The sequence below is a fragment of the Chiloscyllium punctatum genome, chromosome 20 (genome assembly GCF_047496795.1).
Source record: "Chiloscyllium punctatum isolate Juve2018m chromosome 20, sChiPun1.3, whole genome shotgun sequence".
In the NCBI taxonomy this organism is placed as follows: Eukaryota; Metazoa; Chordata; class Chondrichthyes; order Orectolobiformes; family Hemiscylliidae; genus Chiloscyllium; species Chiloscyllium punctatum.
In genome coordinates this window covers 84336687-84356694 of record NC_092758.1, presented here as the reverse complement: position 1 = coordinate 84356694, position 20008 = coordinate 84336687, and the positions used below count along the sequence as shown (strand labels likewise).

The window sequence follows — 20008 nt, the reverse complement described above, 5'->3', positions numbered from 1 at the left end:
TCCTGAGGAGAAGTTTGCATGAATGAATGAACTAAAAAGTGATGAGTCTCTCTCTCATGCTGAAAGTGACACAATGCCAACCTCTGCTGTTCCTCTAGGGTTTGGATCAATCTCTGATCACATCCATCACACAGTCCTCCAGGGAGAATGGATTGATCCCTGATCACATTATGACCCAGTCCTCCAGGCTGTAAAAATAAAATAAGTCAAAACCTTGGGCTGGTATGGGTGGCTCAGTGGTTCGTACTGCTGCCTCATAGCACCAGGGACCAACGTTCAATTATTTACTCTTTATACTTAGCAAAGAATTAGCTCAAGTGATAGAGCGCTTGCTCAGTATGCAAGAGGTAGCAGTATTGATGCATGCATTCTCCAATGTTTACTCCCTTCACTTTAAGAACTGTGAGGTTATACTGCAATTCGATAGAGCCCTAGTTAGACCACAATTGTGTTCCGTTCTGGTCACCTCATTGTAGGAAGGATGTGGAGGCTTTAGAAAGGGTGCAAAGGGATTTACCAGGGTGCTGCCTAGATTGGAGGATGTGAAGAAGGATGAGAGGTGACTTGATAGTGGTGAACAGGATGATGAGAGGCATAAGAGAGTGGATAGCCAGACTTTTCCCAAGACAGAAATGGCTATCACGAGGGGGCATAACTTTAAGGTGATTGCAGGGAAGTTTTGGGGAGATGTTAGAGGTAGGTTCTTTACACAGAGAGTGGTGGGTGTGTGGAATGCACTGCCGGTGTGGTAGTAGAGCCAGATACATTAGGGACGTTTAAGTGACTGTGGATAGGCATGTGGATGACAGTCCAATGTAGGGTATGTAGGTTAGTCTGATCTTAGAGTAGGCTAAAAGGCCAGCACAACATCGAGGACCGAGGGGCCTGTACTGTGCTGTACAGTTCTATGTTCTATGTTTTTATAATCTATCTTTCCCTCTGTGTGAGCATCTGTGTACAAGAGCATTCATTGTTTATTTCCATTTTAGGATGGTAACGTGAGTAAATGTTATCTTTTCTTCTGCTGTAACCATGACCTAAAACCCTGTTTAATATCTATTATTGAAAGTCACAACACTCAAAATGTCAAGTACCTCCTCTGAACGCACATCTTGTTGCTGACAATTGAGAGGTAAGGGAGAACAGGGAAAATTGATCCCGCTATCTCTCTCTCTCTCTCTCTCTGTATCTCTCTATCTATGACAAGAGTTAATAAAACCAAATGTTATTCTTCTGTGCTGTCTGATGTGATGATTCATTTGACTTATTTCAAAACCAATAGTTAAAATGCAGTCTGTTGTCTTTAATGAAATTTTCCATAATTTATGTTTCAGTTCCAAAGGGCTATAATGACTGTGACTCAGTCACTATTGCGATACATTACCCCATAACAGTAATCTCTATTAGTATAATTAATGACAATGAGAAACAGGGCTCATTTGATACAGATATTTATCGAAAATTGAAAGCTTCAGAAAAATGTCAACGATTGAAATGTTTAAATAAAGAAATCAGATGACCACATCAATCAGCTGACCCACAATGGTTGGCTAAGGTCCATGAGATCAACATGATACAAACAAAATGGACATGAACAGTCATGAACATGGTTTATCAAAAGACAACGAAAAGTAGACAATCCACAACAAGATCATTCTTTCCAAACTTGATTTAAACTTGTGAGATATGGTTCACATTTAGGAAATTAAAGACGATTCCTACAATTGCCAGTCTTGTAAACAATGAACTGAGACGCTGAAATGAAACAAACTCGTTTGTACTGCAGAGAGCTGCTTCAGGTAGAGCAGGGGAGATGACATTCTGACTGTGGGTTGGAGAAGATTCTCTTCAGGCCTTTCAAGGAGGCAAAGGGTCCACTGATTAAAGAGAGAATCTCTGAGCACCAAGAGCTCAAAGAACAACTCCTTGGATAAGCACATGGATGATGATGGGATTGTGTAGGGGGATGAGCTGAGAATAATTCACAGGTCGGCACAGCATTGAGGGCCAAAGGGCCCGTTCTGTATTGTTCGATGTTCTATGTTCTACAGTCTAACTCGAATATTTGTTGCAGCTGATAGAGGACATCAAATAAACAACCATGATCTCTGGTAAAAACTGTAAACTCCTTTTAATTTCCTGTTGTACTGGACACTGTCTCTCGTTTTTAAGTTTTACCTCGGAGCTTTATTATTTTACTTGGGGTTAGCAGGTAAAGAGGTACTTTTTAATTAAAGACTCCCTACAGTGTGGGAGCAGGCCATTTGACCCATCGAGTCCACACCAACCCTTTGAATACGCTGGGTCTGTTTTCCCTGGAGCATCAGAGGCTGAGGGGTGACCCTACAGAGGTTTATAAAATAATGAGGGGCATGGATAGGGTAAATAGGGTGGGGGTGTCCAGAACTAGAGGGCATAGGTTCAGGGTGAGAGGGGAAAGATTTAAAAGAAACCTAAATGACAACATTTTCACGCAGAGGGTGGTACGTGTATGGAATGAGCTGCCAGAGGAAGTGGTGGAGGCTGGTACAATTACAACATTTAAAAGGCATCTGGATGGGTATATGAATAGGAAGGGTTTAAAGGGATATGGGCCGGGTGCTGGCATGTGGAACTAGATTCAGTTGGGATATCTGGTCTGCATGGACAACTTGGACTTGAAGGGTCTGTTTCCATGCTGTACATCCCTATGACTCTGAATGGCACCCCACCCTATCCCTGCATTTCCCATGACTAACCCACCGAGCGTGCACATTCCTGAATACTATGGACAATTTAACATGGCCAATCCACCTAACCTACACATCTTTGGCTTGTGGGAGGAACCCCACTCAGATTGGGGGAGAATGTGTAAACTCCACACAGAGAGTCACCCGAGGGTGGAATCAAACCCAAGACCCCTGGTGCTGTGAAGCAGCAGTGCTAACCACTGAGCCACCATGCAGCCCCATTCCTTTCATTTAAGAAAACCTTGCAATTATCTCTTCATTCCTTCTGATAAGCTTGTGAACTATATTTAATTCAAAAAAGGTATAGACTTGTGCTCGAAAAGAATCTTCGGTAGACAGGCAGGAGGCTGGAAGATCACAGCAAGCCAGGCAGCATCAGGAGGTGGAGAAGTCGACATTTCGGGTGTAACCCTTCTTCAGGATTCTTAAGCACTTTTTGTCATCACTGGGAAGTTGAAAAGAGTACAGTCCATTCACCAGCCCAGTAGGTTCAAGAACAGCTTCTTCCCAGCTGCTATTAAACTGATGAATGGACTGTCTCACCTCAAATAATGGGGACCTTCCCAACATCGCTCTTGCCCAGTGCACACCCTATACAATGTAACTTGTATGCCCCTGTCTAAGCTGTTTTGATCTGTGCATCCTTGCTAAATGTGATCAGCCTGTACTGCTCGTAAACGAGGCTTTTTAATTGGCCTCCAAACGTGACAATAAATAATTCAAATCAAATCACAGCCCACCTCAACGGGTCATAGCAAAAATATTACTCATATTGAAAGAGAAAATGCTGGAAAATCTCAGCAGGTCTGGCAGCATCTGTAAGGAGAGAAAAGAGCTGACGTTTCGAGTCTAACTGACCCTTTGTCAAAGCTTTTATTACTCATATCAAATAGATGGATCCTACTGAGTTTTTTGTTTCTTCCTTCCTGCAACATTACAAAACCTCTTCAAGAGTGAAACCAACAGGACTACGGCACCTATGGATATGGAGAGGAAAAAGGCAGCAATGTCCACACAGTAGTAGGCATACCAGGGGAGACGATAGCATTCAGACCGCAAGTAAGCTGCACCTCTGTGCCGTGCAACATGCTCAATCCAGAAAACAGCTCTCTGCATCGGGGACTGTGGCTGGTCCCTGTGCAGAGCTGACAGCCTCTGCATGCTAACCCGGTACGAGGGGTTGTTTATGACTTCAGTGAGAGCCCTCAGGAGATCTCCGGACTGCATGGTTGCAGCGTCGACCATTTTGGCCGCCCCTCTGACTTTAAGCCTGAGCAAGTTGTCGAACTGATCGTAAAACAATGGCAGGCCGACAACTGGAACCCCGTGGTAGATCGCCTCATAGATCCCATTGGTCCCACCATGAGCCACAAAGACTCGCGTCTTAGGGTGCCCCAGCAGGTCATTCTGAGGGATCCATTTCGCTAGCAGTGTGTTGTTGGCAACGTTGGGCGGGACTTCCCCGTTATGTCTCCAAATCACTTTCTGAGGTACCTGAGCAAAGGCTGCTGCTATCTTCATTGTGATGTCCAGAGGCAAAGAGTTGACCAGACTCCCCAGAGACATGACAATGATCCCATGCTTTCCTGAGCTCTGAACAAACTCTTCCATCCCTGCAGGCAATGGCTTCGGTGACTTGCACTGGAAGCCTCCGATGTACACGATATTCGGCATGGTGGGCCTCGGAAATTCGAAGACAAAATCGACCCTCACCAGCCAGACGTCGGCCCGGAGGAGAACTGTCTCGATGTCCACGTCCGGGCCTAAGTATCTCCTGCAGGCTTCGTTGTATATGGGGTGAATAAAAAACTCAGAAATGAACAGCTCAAGAAGATGCTGTAAAACATTCTGTGTTCTTTGAAGGAAGCTCATCTTGTCCGTCAAACGTGACCCAAGTAAGGGGACGTAGGAAAGAGGCGAGGGGGCAACGAGGAAATGAGATTCTCCCCTTGTGATCCATCGGACATTGTAGACTAAAGGGGCTTTTAAATAGTAGGCCAGCATTGGACCAATACCAAGAGCAGGGTCAGTAAGTATCAGGTCAAAGTTTGCTTCTTTGAGTTGTTTTGACAATTCCTCGTTTTCAAAAATTCTCCGAATGAACTCTCCGGCCCAGAGGTGCCATTCATGCAGCAATGATATCATTTGACTCTGGACCTGAATAAAAGCCCATGGAGTCCAGCCCTGCCTTAGGGATGTCAACGTCCTTTTTAGAAAACACTGTATTCCACTCGAGTCGTCAAATTTGGTAGTTCCGCCCTGCAATTGGACAGTGATTGATTGATAGAGATCGGGAGCCTCTTTGATGTACCAAGCCTTTGAGGAGAAAAGCACTGTGATGTTATGACCATGATATCTCAGCTCTTCAATGAGAATTTTCATGTTGATCCAATGGCTTCCATCCACTGGGACGACCAATATCTTCGCTCCATAGATAACTGGAAAAGAGAGGCTGATGATGGCACCAAGAACACATGAAATCAGTCGTCTGCTTCTCAATCCACAATAGTCCATTTCCATAGAAATGATAGGCAGGCCCTGTCATGGAATTTAGCAGGAACATTAGTGATCCAATATTAGATTGGCAACAAATCTGATCTACTTAGCCTGCTCACCTCCCAAAGTTAAAAATCACACAACATCAGGTTCTAGTCCAACAGGTTTATTTGGAAGCACTAGTTTTCGGAACACTGCTCCTTCATCAGGTGGTTGTGGAGCATAAGGATGAAGGAGCAGTGCTCTGAAAGCTAGTGCTTCCAAATAAACCTGTTGGACTATAACCTAGCATTGTGTGATTTTTAACTTTGTCCACCCCAGTCCAACACAGGCACCTCCACATCACACCACCAATGAGTTTTGCGTAGGTTCATTAAATCTCTGCAGTTCAAGTAGGGGCTGTTTGGCATATCAAATGACCCTCCAAACAGCATCCCAAACTCCCCCCCACCCTGGCTTGCAAAACCAGAGACGCTACAGGGTAATTTCCCCATGACCTAACATGCACATCTTCGGACTGTGGGAGGAAACCCGAGCACCCAGAGGAAACACACGCAGACACAAGGGGAATGGGTAAACTCCCCACAGACAGTCACCCGAGGCCAGAATCAAACCCAGGTCCCTGGTGCTGTGAGACAGCAGTGCTAACCACTGAGTCACCATACCGCCCAATTTTTGATCTATTCTGGACCTTGTTAACATCTCTCTCCTCTCAAGCCTGTAACTCTGAGCAGAAAAGCAGCCCAATAATGTGCCACAATCACCTCAAAATCTGACTGTTTGCAGGATGTTATTTTTATCACTGTCCAGGAGAATGGTCTGGGATAAAGCATGTTAGAACTGACAAGGGAGCTTGAATTCATTGACAGGGTCTGAATATGCAGGAGCATTACATCTGAAATGACCATAGCACGCCAGAGTTTGACTGGAAGTCTGAGAAGGAGAAAGATTGGATACAAATCTGGCCCACTCTGAGGAAATAAGGTATAGGCTGAACTGGTCAAATTGAGTTGAACTGTTAACAGATAAAATTCAGCAAATAACAGGAAGATATGAAAGAAGTATTCACACGATACAAGATCTGGAAGGGAACACTTTTAATTCTATAGCACCTTTACAACCTTGGAACATCCAAAGTGTTGAATAGCCAATGAACTACCTTTGAAGTGCAAGTAGAAAAAGCAGAAAATGCAAATGCCCAGTCAAACAGCTATGCTGACTGACTCTGAAGGAAGACAGTTTGAGCTGAAGGAAGTGACTCAGACAAAGGTCAAAAAGAGGTTATTCAAATTACTGGGAGCAAAAATAACGAAGGAGACAGAAAAGAAAATATCAAAAGCTGCAACAAAAATAAACACTTATGGTTAATATACATAAAGTATAACAACATACAAACTAATTTCATACAACTTTATAAAAGTATTAAGAGTAAGAGAGAGTCCAAAGAGTGATGTTGGCCTACCAATGATAGAAACAAGGTCTCACCGTGATTAAAAGCAAAGTATTTGCACATGTACCAAAGGAGCACTTGGTATTCATTTTTAGATATAGATTAAAATGCTTGTGCTCAAAGGGAAATCAAGACTAGATTAAGGAAATCAGCCTTTTGAATTTGATACAAGCCAATTTAATGGTGGTGAAGGAAGCATTGGGATTTAGATACATCACAGTTTTTAGTTTCTACTGCAAAGTATTAACAAGAGGTACGAAAGAAAATTGTGGAAATGTTCAGTTGCATCACTTAAAGCTTGTTTGTTTTGGGAACTGTGCTTTATCAATAACCTAAAAGTGGCCTCACTAACATCCTGGCTAATCTCAATGTGACATCCCAACTTCTATACTCCTATACTTCAAATGATCTGAGCAATGAAGGCAGGTGCACTGAGTGCCTTCTTAACCACCCTGTCTATCTGTGATGCAACATTCGAAGGACCATGTACCTAAACCCTGATGTGTCTCTGTTTGTCAACACTCCCCAGGGCCCTACCATTAACTATGGAGTCCTGCCCTTGTTTCTTTAACCAGAATGTGAAAACTCGCATTTGTTCAAAGTAAACACTAGCTGTAATTCCTCAGCCCATTTGCCCAATTGATCAAGATCCCTTTGTAATCTTTGATAACCTTCCTCATTATTGACTATACCACTAAATTTTGTGTCATCTGCAAACTTATTAACCATGTCTCCGAAATTCTCATCCAAATCATTTATATAAGTTTCTGTGCTGTGTTACTCTATGACTCTGTATCCAAGAAATTCTATTTACATACCAATGGATGGAAGCAACACTACAATTGCTGATCTCTGTTGCATCAGCTATTCTTCCTTCTCTTTTACAACTTGGTTGCTACAATAGTTTAAGTTTATTGTCTCTGTACTCTATTTACTGGATGAGGTAGTTTCTCATGGTGGGAATGAACAGCCCTCAGTTACCATTCCCTGTCACATTCACTGTTTCAAAACCTCCAACCACCTTTCTGCATTCACCAGATAACCATTCCCTCTCACTCAGGGTTATTGCTCTCCAGCCATACTCCGACAACTGACTTAACCTGTTATCACTTCCTCAATCAATATGCCTGTCGTCACCAATTCACATAATACCCTGGGCCCACTATTTTTTCCTGACACTCATCACACTTTAGACACCATGACCCCTCACCCGCTTCCCTCCCTCATCTATCGCCATGTCCCATCATTTTTCCACCATTATCCTTCCCCTGTCACATATCATTGCAACCAATCACTACTATTTAAAAAAAAATTTGGATAGGTACATTGGTGAGAAGAGTTTGGAGGGATATGGAGGCAATTGAAACTAGCTGAGTGGGCACCATGGTCAGCATTGACCAGTTTGGGCTGAAGAGCCTGTTTCCATGCTGTATTACTCTATGACTTTAAACACTCAGTCACAATACTCGCAGTCATCTTTCACCAATTGTCAATTCCAAGACTCAATTTCTTAAATGAATGCAAGTTGGCAGCAACAGCATACTTTTGCAATTACATCGGTGATGTGAATTCCTGTGTTTTTAATCCATTTTGCGACAAAGGGGCTCGCCATTTTCTAGCTGAAAATGTGTTGCTGGAAAAGCGCAGCAGGTCAGGCAGCATCCAAGGAACAGGAGAATCGACGTTTCGGGCATCAGCCCTTCTTCAGGAATCAACATCTTCTACCATTGTAACCTGATAACTAAGCTAATGTTTAACATGAGATCGGGAATGCTGACAAATGATATGACTACTCAGATGGGTTTAAAAGCTTTCTGAATTGTTCAGGTGTGTGACAGACTAGAAGCCATATCTTCTGGATTCCACATCCAACAACTTGTGAGAAAAATAAAATGTGCGGTTTCTATTCGACTGAACTACCTAGTTTTCCTGCTTCTGGGATACCACCCAGATCCCAACACCTTCCATAAGAGTAACTGAGAGCACACAACTGAAAGTTAAAATACTCCATCACAAGGGACCCATGTTTCTGAGGCAAACGACTTTTATAAACAGTGGGGACACCCATGTAACTGGATGTCATGTGATCAGCATCATGTGACATAAACAGACCTCCAGGAATATATTCTTACTCAAGCTACAACCTTACCTGGCTCTTGAGTTATCATGGTTCCATTCACTTAATAGGTGATTCTGTTTTTTGACTTGAAAGTGATTTATTTTTCAAAATTTATTCACATGCCCCAGAGGGATGTATAGAGTCAACCACATTGCTGTGGGTCTGGAGTCATATGTAGGCCTAGACCAGGTAAGAATGGTAGTTTCTTTCCCTAAAGGACATTAGGGACCCAGCTGGGTTTGTCTTGACAATCAACAATGGAGTTAAGGTCATCATTAGACTCTTAATCCCAAATAGAGTCATAAAATCATAGAGATGTACAGCATGGAAGCAGACCCTTCGGTCCAACCCGTCCATGCTGACCAGATATTCCAACCCAATCTAGTCCCACCTGCCAGCACCCAGGCCATATCCCTCCAAACCCTTCCTATTCATATACCCATCCAAATGCCTTTTAAATATTGTAATTGTACCAGCCTCCACCACTTCCTCTGGCAGCTCATTCCATACACGTACCACCCTCTTCATGAAAAAGTTGCCCCTTAGGTCTCTTTTATATCTTTCTCCTCTCACCCTAAACCTATGCCCTCTAGTTCTGGACTCCCGACCCCAGGGAAAAGACTTTGTCTATTTATCCTATCCATGCCCCTCATAATTTTGTAAACCTCTATAAGGTCACCCCTCAGCCTCCAATGGTCCGGGGAAAACAGCCCCAGCCTGTTCAGCCTCTCCCTGTAGCTCAGATCCTCCAACCCTGGCAACATCCTTGTAAAGCTTTTCTGAACCCTTTCAAGTTTTGCAACATCTTTCCGATAGGAAGGAGACTAGAATTGCACACAATATTCCAACAGTGGCCTAACCAATGTCCTGTACAGCCGCAAAATGACCTCCCAATTCCTGTACTTAATACTCTGACCAATAAAGGAAAGCATACCAAATGCCTCCTTCACTATCCTATCTACCTGCGACTCCACTTTCTAGGAGCTATGAAGCTGCACTCCAAGGTCTCTTTGTTCAGCAACACTCCCTAGGACCTTACCATTAAGTGTATAAGTCCTGCTAAGATTTGCTTTCCCAAAATGCAGCACCTCGCATTTATCTGAATTAAACTCCATCTGCCACTTCTCAGCCAAATGGATATACCCATTTCAAACAGGTATGCTGTTTCGGAAAATGTAGGGGGTGACGAATTCTCAGGGGAACATAGCATGAACAGCCAAGTTTCTGGTATTGAGACTGCCTGTAATGAAACGAAGGGTAAGTTGGGTTCCAAGAGATCAATTGTGTTAGGGGATTCTGTAGTCAGAGGTAGAGACAGACGTTTCTGTGGCCAGCAGAGAAAAAGCAGAATGGTGTGTTGTTTCCCTGGTGCTTGGATCAAGGATGTCTCAGAGAGGGTGCAGAATGTTCTCACAGGGAGAGGGGCCAGCAGGAGGTCATTGTCCACATTGGAACCAACGACATTGGAAGGGAAAAGATTGAGATTCTGAAGGGAGATTACAGAGAGTTAGGCAGAAATTTAAAAAGGAGGTCCTCAAGGGTAGTATTATCTGGATTACTCCCAGTGCTAGGCTCTAGTGAAGGCAGATAAAGGAGGATAGAGCAGATGAATGCATGGCTGAGGAGCTGGTGTATGGGAGAAGGATTCACATTTTTGGATCATTGGAATCTCTTTTGGGGTAGAAGTGACCTGTACAAGAAGGACGGATTGCACCGAAATTGGAAGGGGACTAATATACTGGCAGGGAGATTTGCTAGAACTGCTTGGGAGGATTTAAACTAGTAAGGGGGGGGGGGGTGGGGGGTGGGGGGGGTGGGGGTGGGGGGGGGGTGGGGGTGGGACCCAGGGAGGTAGTGAGGAAAGAGATCAATCTGAGACTGGTACAGTTGAGAACAGAAGTGAGTCAAACAGTCAGGGTAGGCAGGAACAAGATAGGACTAATAAATTAAACTGCATTTATTTCAATGCAAGGGGCCTAACAGGGAAAGCAGATGAACTCAGGGCAAGGTTAGCAACATGGGACTGGGATATCATAGCAATTACAGAAACATGGCTCAGGGATGGGCAGGACTGGCAGCTTAATGTTCCAGGATACAAATGCGACAGGAAGGATAGAAAGGGAGGCAAGAGAGGAGGGGGAGTGGCATTTTTGATAAGGGATAGCATTACAGCTGTGCTGAGGGAGGATATTCCCGGAAATATTTGGGAAGTTATTTGGGTGGAACTGAGAAATAAGAAAGGGATGATCACCTTATTGGGATTGTATTATAGACCCCCCAATAGTCAGAGGGAAATTGAGAAACAAATTTGTTAGGCGATCTCAGCTAACTGTAAGAATAATAGGGTGGTTATGGTAGGGGATTTTAACTTTCCAAACATAGACTGGGACTGCCATAGTGTTATGGATTTAGTTGGAGATGAATTTCTTAAGTGTGTACAAGACAATTTTCTGATTCAGTGTGTGGATGTACCTACGAGAGAAGGTGCAAAACTTGACCTATTCTTGGGAAATAAGGCCAGGCAGGTGACTGAGGTGTCAGTGGGGGAGCACTTTGGGGCCAGTGACCATAATTCTATTTGTTTAAAATAGTGACGGAAAAGGATAGACCAGATCTGAAAGTTGAAGTTCTAAATTGGAGAAAGGCCAATTTTGTCTGTATCAGGCAAGAACTTTTGAAAGCTGATTGGAGGCAGATGTTCGCAGGTAAAGGATCGGCTGGAAAGTGGGAAGCCTTCAGAACTGAGATAACAAGAATCCAGAGAAAGTATATTTCTGTCAGGGTGAAAGGGCAGTCTGGTCAGTGTAGGGAATGCTGGATGCCAGATCTTTACTGAATTCAAGTTCCACCATCTACCATAGCAAGATTTGAACTGGGTCCCCAAGACTTTACCTGGGTCTCTAGATCCACAGGCCAGTGATAATAGCATTAGGCTGTTACCATCCCATCCAACCTCTGCTCACTAACCCCTTCAAATCCCTTATATATAAGACTTTTCTGCTTTGCATGTACCCAATTTTCTGAACAAAGACTCAAGTTTCTTATCCCTCTCAAACTGCTCATCACCCTACTTGCCTAAGCCCTCCTATCTAGATCAAAGATTTGTAATTGTCTGCTTTTGTTTTGTTTTTATCCACAGCAAGGTACTTATTAGTCAGACATCAACCAAGCACATACATTAAAAAAAAGTAGCCAGTCTGAAAGAGTCTGGTGCTCTAATTTAAACAGTGATTTCAATAATTATATTGGTTCTTTAATAATAGTGCAGGAACTTACACTAAAATAAGTCATCACTGTAATGTGTATGTCATTATTCATGTCAACTATACAACAACTTGTGGTGGGGAAGAGACATTATATGGCTTGTGAATCATTACAAGTTAGCTGTTTTTGCTTCTCCAACATTATCCTCAGAATAACAATACCTCCCCCCAACTTCACTTTCAAGAAATTGTTGCATTTAGAAGTATAAACTTTTTGTTATTTTATTTTTCCATTTTATGTTTTCTCCCTCTTGATCTAACCTTTCTTTCCTTCTCTTTTATATCAGTTCATACTTTGTTGGACCCGATCATGTTATGCCCATCTACAATCTTGTTATGGAGCAGGTAGATGTTGGTTCCCATCCTTTAACAAGGTCTCTGAGTCATTATCAAAGTTGCATTTCTTGTTTGTTGTAATGCAAACATTTTTCAGAATGAAGGGCACAGGAAAATATTCAAGGAACAGGAGTGCTGACAAATTCTCCACATTGCACAGAATTTAGATACTCAGTGTGGATACTGATAAATCGAAGAAACCTAAACATCAAGACAGATACTTCAGTGTTACTTGCTGCAAATTATGTGGTAAATGAAAACAAAAATGTAAATTGCTGGAAAAGTTCAGCAAGTCTGGCAGTATCTGTGGAGAGAAATCAGAGTTAATCAGAGTGACTCGAACGGAAACGTTAACTCTGATTTCACTCCACAGATGCTGCCAGACTTGCTGAACTTTTCCAGCAACCTGAGTCTTTTTCCCTAATTTTCAGCACCCGCAGTTCTTTTGGCTTTTTCAATGAGGTAAGTACCAAGTTGCTTTCTGATATGTTCAGACTGTCTCAAGTTTGACCGGACATCTATCCTGTCATTGGGGCGATGGGGGGGTTGGGGGTAGGGTGGGTGGGGATGGGTTATGACAGCAGGTTGGGGAGAGGCATCACACTGACTGCCCAACTCCTCATCATGGCTTTACCTGCATTTGGATGACGCCAAAGAGGTGAGGGCATATGACTCAAAAATTACATGACTCCTGGTCAGCAGCTATCTCTCCACCAACCTGATTGAAACAGTCATTTTCAGAACAAAAACACAGAGAGTGTCAGGGCAACTCAGGCAGCATCTAGAATTCCCAACTGTCGAAGCAGGCCATTCGGCCTATCACATCCACACCAACCCCCTTAAGAGCATCGCACTCCATTCCTGTAATCCCACATGGCTAATCAACATCCCTGGACACTATGGGACAATTTAGCATGGCCAATCCACCCTAATCTGCACATCTTTAGACTGTGGGAGGAAACCAGAGCGTCCTGAGAAAACCTACACACGCAGTGGGAGAGCATGCAAACTCCACACAGACGGTCACTTGAGGGTGGGATTGAACCTGCTTCCCTTATGCTGTGAGGCAGCAGTGTTAATCACTGTGCTGTCCCAGTGGATGGGCACAGAGTCAACTCCTCTTGTCCAGTGACTTTTCATCAGAACATCACTCGTCGTTTCCATTGCTGATTGTGTGACCTTACTGTCTTTAAAATTCCTGACCCATTTTCCACGCAACACTGATTGGACATCAGAAAGCACTTCACTTGCCTCTTGTGAGGGCTGCACAAGTTAATTTATGAATGCAATTTGTTTGCTTTCAACCATCAACAAAAGCAGATGGAAACCGTGTGCATACAGAATGAGAATTAAATAATATCTATGATTAATTTTGACTTTTTCAAATAAAAAACTTATGTTTAAAAAATTAAATGACTTACCAGAAACAAAAAGGCAAAATAAACCCACTCTTTGGGAGGCTGGCAGCAGTGTGTGGTGTCGGGTTGGGTTTGGTAAGCTCAGTACAGAAACAATCCTCTCTAATATCTACAGGCACCTCCCTGTCATCAAGTCATGGAACTTTCCCAACCAAACAAAAGCGAGTCATCACTATGGTGCTTTTGAAGCTAAATCTAAAATCTAATGTCCCGAAGGTAAAAGATCATTTTCCTACAGCTGTGATCCCAGTTCTAATGCGTGCTAAGCGGCAGGTTCACCTCAGTGTCTGCTTTAGGTTTTTAAATGCTCATCGTCATCCTTATTCTGCAGTCTCCCTATGCCCTCAGCCGTGTCTATCTCTGTAACCTTTAACAGCCCAACCACTGTCGGAGATCTCTGCACTCCTGTGATGCTGCCTTCTTCAGCAGCCTTGCTGTTGATCATTACACCGTTGGAGTGCAGGAAGCTACAAGAGGTCAGAATTTGGGGAAGCACAATTATTGGACCCAGAAGGACTGCAGATGCTGGAAATCCAAAACGAAAACAGGAATTGCTAGAAGAGCACAGCAGGTCTGGAAGCATCTGTGGAGAGAAAGCAGAGTTCACATTTCAGAGCCAGTGACCCTTCTTCAGAATTGGCAGTTGTGAGTGAGTGACACACACTGCTTGCTGTGAGGACAGCATTTCCCATCCATTATCCAAAAACATATCCATATGGCAGGTGGGAAGAAAAGGAAAATTTGGATGAACTAACTCACTTCCCATTCCCACTTTCATGTGAATTCTGCTGAGGCCACGTTGGAGTTTATGCTACCAGTGGTGAATGCAAGATCTGTGTTAGTTAAACTCGACTTTGTAAAGTGTTCCTGGTTCCTGAATCCTTTCCTTGTGACTAATTCTCTGGACCTTGTCTGACTGTCTCTCTCTCTCTCTCTCTCTCTAGTTCTGCTTCTTAAATAAAAATAAGTATAAGAAGGTTTCCTTAGCTTGCTCTGTAGCTGAGCACTTATTTATTTATTTTCATATACTCCTTTTCGAAATGATCCATTTGTTAGAATATCAAACAGTACAGTATAGGAACAGGCCCTTCCATCCATTATGTCTCTGCCAACCATGATGCTATTCTAAAGTAATCCCACCTGCCTGTACTTGTCCACATCACTCTGCTGTCTGCTAGTTCATGTGTCTGTCTAAATGCTATTGTAAAAGCTTCTGCCATCCCCTCAGGCAATGAGTTCCAGGCACCTACCACCCTCTGTCTAAGACCCCTTCCTCCTCTAAGCTCTTCCCCTGAAACCTAAGCCCCATAGAGTTTGACATTTCTACCCTGAGAACGAGACTCCAACCAGCCACCCTACTTATTTCTCTCATAACTTTGATACACTTCTGTCAGGTCACCCCTCAGCCTCTTGTGCTCCAGTGAAAACAATCCAAGTTTATCCAACCTCTCCTTATAGCTGATACATTCCGATCCAGGCACCGTCCTGGCTAACCTCTTCTGCACCCTCTCCAATGCCTCCACATCCATTCTATAGAGTGATGAGCAGAACTGTTCCAAATGTGGCCCAGCCAAAGACTTGTCCAGTTGCAGGATGACTTGCCAACTTCTACGTTCAAACCTCAACCAATGAAGGCAAGTTTGCTGTATGTCTTCTATATCACCTTAACCACTTGTGTCACCACTTTCAGGGAACTATTGACTTGCACCCTAAGTTCCCTCTGTATATCAATGCTATTAAGAGAGCAGACATTTGCAGTATACTTTCCTCTTCAATTACTTTGACCTTTTTTTTGGCTAAGGAAGTTGGCGATGTTTTCTTCATACCATAACGTTTTCTTCGGCAATTTATATTTAATATTGAGCTAAACCAGATCTCAGATATGTTGCATCTGGGTTTCCTGCTGTTTTGAAGTGAGAGAGTCATAAGAAATCTGCATGTTTTTTCCAGAGCTGGCAAAAGGTATTGTTTTGACATCAATATAACAGTGAAGTGCTACAGGGCATTGGCAACGTCCACTGGAATACTGCTTTCAGTTCTGGTCTCCCTGCCATAGGAAAGATGTTGTGAAATTTGAAAAGGCTCAGAAAAGATTTACAAGGATGTTACTAGGGTTGGAAGTTTTGGCCTATAGGGAGATGCTGAATAGGCCATGGCTATTTTCCCTGGAGAGTTGGAGGCTGAGGGGTTGCACATAAGTTTACAAAATCATGAGGTGCACGGATAGGGTAAATAAACAACATCTTTTCCCCAGGATAGGGGAGTCCAAAACTTGATGGCATAGGCCCAAGGTGAGAGGGCAAAGATTTAAAATGGGCCAAAGGGGCAACATTTTCACACAGAGGATGGCGTGAGCATGGAATGAGCTGCCAGAGGAAGTGGTGGAGGCTGGTGCAATTACAGCATTTAAAAGGCATCTGGATGGGTATATGAATAAGAGGGATTCAGAGGGATATGGGCCAAGTGCTGGCAAATGGCACGAGATTAGGTTGGGATATCTGGTCAGCATGGACGAGTTGGATCGAAGGGTCTGTTTCCGTGCTGCACATCTCTATGATTCTATGACCTAAATAATGTACTATCTCTAACCACATCAGTAGATTTTGGTAACAGCAAAAATACAATTTGCATTGAGCGATTAATATTTTCTTGAATTGATTAATATAATTTTACTGGACTATTTTGCCATTTTAAAGCTAGAAACTGAAACAGGAGCTTTGTGCTAATAGATCTTAGAACTGTCAGTATGGAACTCTATCTTGCACATAGAGTTTTAGATGTAGATTTAAGTTTTATTGTCACGTTTACTGAAGTATGGGGTACAATCACACAGTGCAAAGTGTACAATGTCATGTGCTATCTTCAACGCAAAGTACCAAGGGCGGCACAGTGGCACAGTGGTTAGCACTGCTGCCTCACAACGCCTCAGGCGACTAACTGTGTGGAGTTTGCACGTTCTCCCCGTGTCTGTGTGGGTTTCCTCCGGGTGCTCTGGTTTCCTCCCACAGTCCAAAGATGTGCAGGCCAGGTGAATTGCCATGCTAAAATTGCCCGTAGTGTTAGGTAAGGGGTAGATGTAGAGGTATGGGTGGGTTGCGCTTCGGCGGGGCGGTGTGGACTTGTTGGGCCGAAGGGCCTGTTTCCACACTGTAAGCAATCTAATCTAAAAAAAATCTCAGCTATAGACTGAGAAAAATAAATTTGTTTGCAGTGCTGGATGTTAGTGTCTAAGTATTGCATTGGGACGAATTTAAAAGAAGTGAAATTGATAGCGTAATATGAACAATCAAGTTGCATGCAATGATCTGACAAAGCCATGGTTGTGAAGAATATTGCACTGACATGTGAGCTTTTGATGGACTTCATAAATAAAGGAATCAAGAAGTCAGGAAGTTTTGCAAAATCTATAGAAAGCAGTTTGATCCCACTTTGAAAATGGTTACTGATTTTGGACACCCCAAAGGATATGAAGGGGAAAGTTGAAGGGGATTGTGTATAAGGAATCCAGAAACAGAGGAAGCTGCAATAATTTATGGCCCTGCTGACACTCTGAGGGACTGCCATACTGTTGTAAGTGCTGCTTTATGGACAGAATGTTAAAACAAAAGACTTGTCTTGCCCCATCAGGTGGTAAAGGAACTCCAGCCATCCATCTGACAATAAAATCAATAAAACACACTTTCTGGTCATTACTATGTTCCAGTTAGCTGTGGTTAATTGGCATTCTGGGAAGTCCTAAGATTATGAAAGGTGCTATTTGAATGCAAACATTACTTTAGTTTGTTTTTGGGAGCAAGCTAAGAAGAGGAGAGGATTCCCGGGAAAGAACAGGCCCAAATGGATAAGGTAAAGCTTGAAGGTAGGAAGAGTTGATAAAATGTAGAGCTGGAAAAAGCACAGCAGGTCAAGCAGCATCAGAGGAGCAGGGAAGTTGATGTTTCAGGTTGGAATCATTCATCAGGACTGAAGAGGGAGGAAAACAGGTCCAATGGTAATCCTTAAAGCTTCTCTGCATCAATTCATGCAAAGAGTTAAAGATGTTGGATAAAGGCTTAGCGTTCCACCATTCTCTGACTTTACCTCTTCTTTAAAAATAACTCATTCTTTGACCTGTGGGTGTAACTGTCAGTGCCTGCAAATATTCACTTTCTCAAGCCTGGTGATCATATGTTTTTTAAAAGTAAATCCAGGTACACACGAGGTAAAGGCACAACAATAACACCTGGATGGAAAATGTAGGGAAATGTGAAGCAGAATATTTTCACAGCCAGTATTTAACAATATGTTCACTACACATTTGTGTACAATTACATTGGATACGAAGTCGCGTCATTAAAGCTTATGCAGACAGGTTTGCAAACGACAAAACATTTGAGATTTTCGTACCTACTGTCCACATGGCCTCTTTCTTTTAATCACTGTCCAAATCACTAATTTTTTCAGATTTATCAATGATTGTGACTATTGCTAATAATGAGTGTTATAACTTGAGCAAGGATTAACAATGATTTTTTTTCCCCACATTATTTATCAATAAGCAAAATGACTTTTTACAGTTTCTGTTTATAATATCGGTCAATCAATCTTAAATTTCACAGATTCTGCACCCCTGAATCCACTTCCATTGCCTAAGAGTCAGATATTCTGTATTGTGTAGTCAAAACACTTTCTGTGCGGAGTTTGCTTATTCTCCCCGTGTCTGTGTAGGTTTCCTCTGGGTGCTCCAGTTTCCTCCTACAGTCCAAAGATGTGTAGGTCAGGTGAATTGGCCATGTTACATTGCCCCATTTTGTCCAGGAATGTACAGGCTATGTGAATTAGGGAAATACAGGGTCACAGGGTAGGCTGGGAAGTGTGTTTGGGTGGGATGCTCTTCGGAGTGTCAATCGGAGTGTCAGATGGGCCAAATAGGCAAAAGTGAGGACTGCAGATGCTGGAAATCAGAGTCTAGATTAGAGTGGTGCTGGAAAAGCACAGCTGGTCAGGCAGTATCCAAGGAGCAGGAAAATTGACGTTTTGGGCAAAAGCCCTTCAAATGGTCTGCTTTCACAGTAGGGATTTATGATTCTATGACTTCTATTTGTCTTAATTTTAAATTGGTCACCCCATACCTTCAAAGAATGCCTTTTCATCCAAAACCTCCATATATAATATAGACTATGTCTGGAATTTAATAGCCTCCTGGGCATGGGATAGCAGGCGAATGGGGGAGGCAAGGAGTAACATTCAGTGCGCTGTCAGTGAGGTCAGGAAGTACTAGCTATACGTTCAATACAGGCTCCCTCGCTTTCCTTTTGCAGCATCTTTGACATTTGCATCACATATCAACATGGTGGTTACAAAGGCGTTTAGCATGCTTGCTTCTATTCCTCGGTTTTTTGAGTATAGGAGTTGGGACGACACGTTGAGATTATGCAGGAGTAAGTTAAGGACTGCAAATGCTGGAGAGTCGGAGTTTTAAAGTGTGGCGCTGGAAAAGCACGGCAGGTCAGACAGCATTTGAGGAGCAGGAGAGTCGACGTTTCAGGCAGAAGCCCTTCAGAGGTTGTACAGGAAATTGGTGAGGCCTCTTCTGGAATAGTGTGTCCAGTTCTGATCGCCCGGTTATAGGCAGGATATTATTAAGCTGGAGACGGTTTGGAAGAGGTTTACCAGGACGTTGCTGGGTGTAGAAGGTTTGAGTTATCAAGAAAGTCTGGGTAGGTTGGGACTTTTTTCACTGGAGGGTAGGAGGTTGAAAGGTGACCTTAAAGAAGCTTATAAAATCATGGAGGAGTGTAGATAAGGTGAATAGAAGGTGTCTTTTCCCCAGGGTTGGCCAGTTCAAATCTAAGGGTTACCTTTTTAAGGTGAGAGGAGAAAGATTTAAAAAAGACACAAAGGGCAACTTTTTTTTACACAGAGGGTGGTTTGCATGTGAATGAACTTCCTGAGGAAGTGGTTGGTGCGGGTACAGTTGCAATGTTTACAGGACACTTAGAAAAGTGCATGAATAAGAAAGGTTTGGAGGGATGTGGGTCAGGAGCAGGCTGGTGTGACCAGTTTAGTTTGGGATTATGTTCGGCATGGACTGGTTGGACTGGAAGGTCTGTGTCTGTGCTGTGTGACTCTACAACTCTATGTCACCCACCTGTATCATCCCTTCGTGGGAAACCCAGAAAGGCCCCGAACTCACTTCACATCCTGGCTCCAGTGCT

The 20008-nt window shown here is 43.2% G+C and overlaps 1 protein-coding gene across 1 annotated transcript; it reads right to left on the bottom strand.

The window, feature by feature from the left end:
- Window positions 1-3629: 3629 nt before the first annotated feature.
- On the bottom strand, window positions 3630-12605 carry LOC140491811 (UDP-glucuronosyltransferase 2A1-like). The gene is made up of 2 exons (XM_072590208.1): window positions 12595-12605; window positions 3630-5181 (listed from the first exon to the last, which is right to left on the bottom strand). The coding sequence occupies exons 1-2, from the start codon at window positions 12600-12602 to the stop codon at window positions 3630-3632; spliced, it is 1560 nt and encodes a 519-aa protein (XP_072446309.1). The 5' UTR covers window positions 12603-12605.
- Window positions 12606-20008: the final 7403 nt, after the last annotated feature.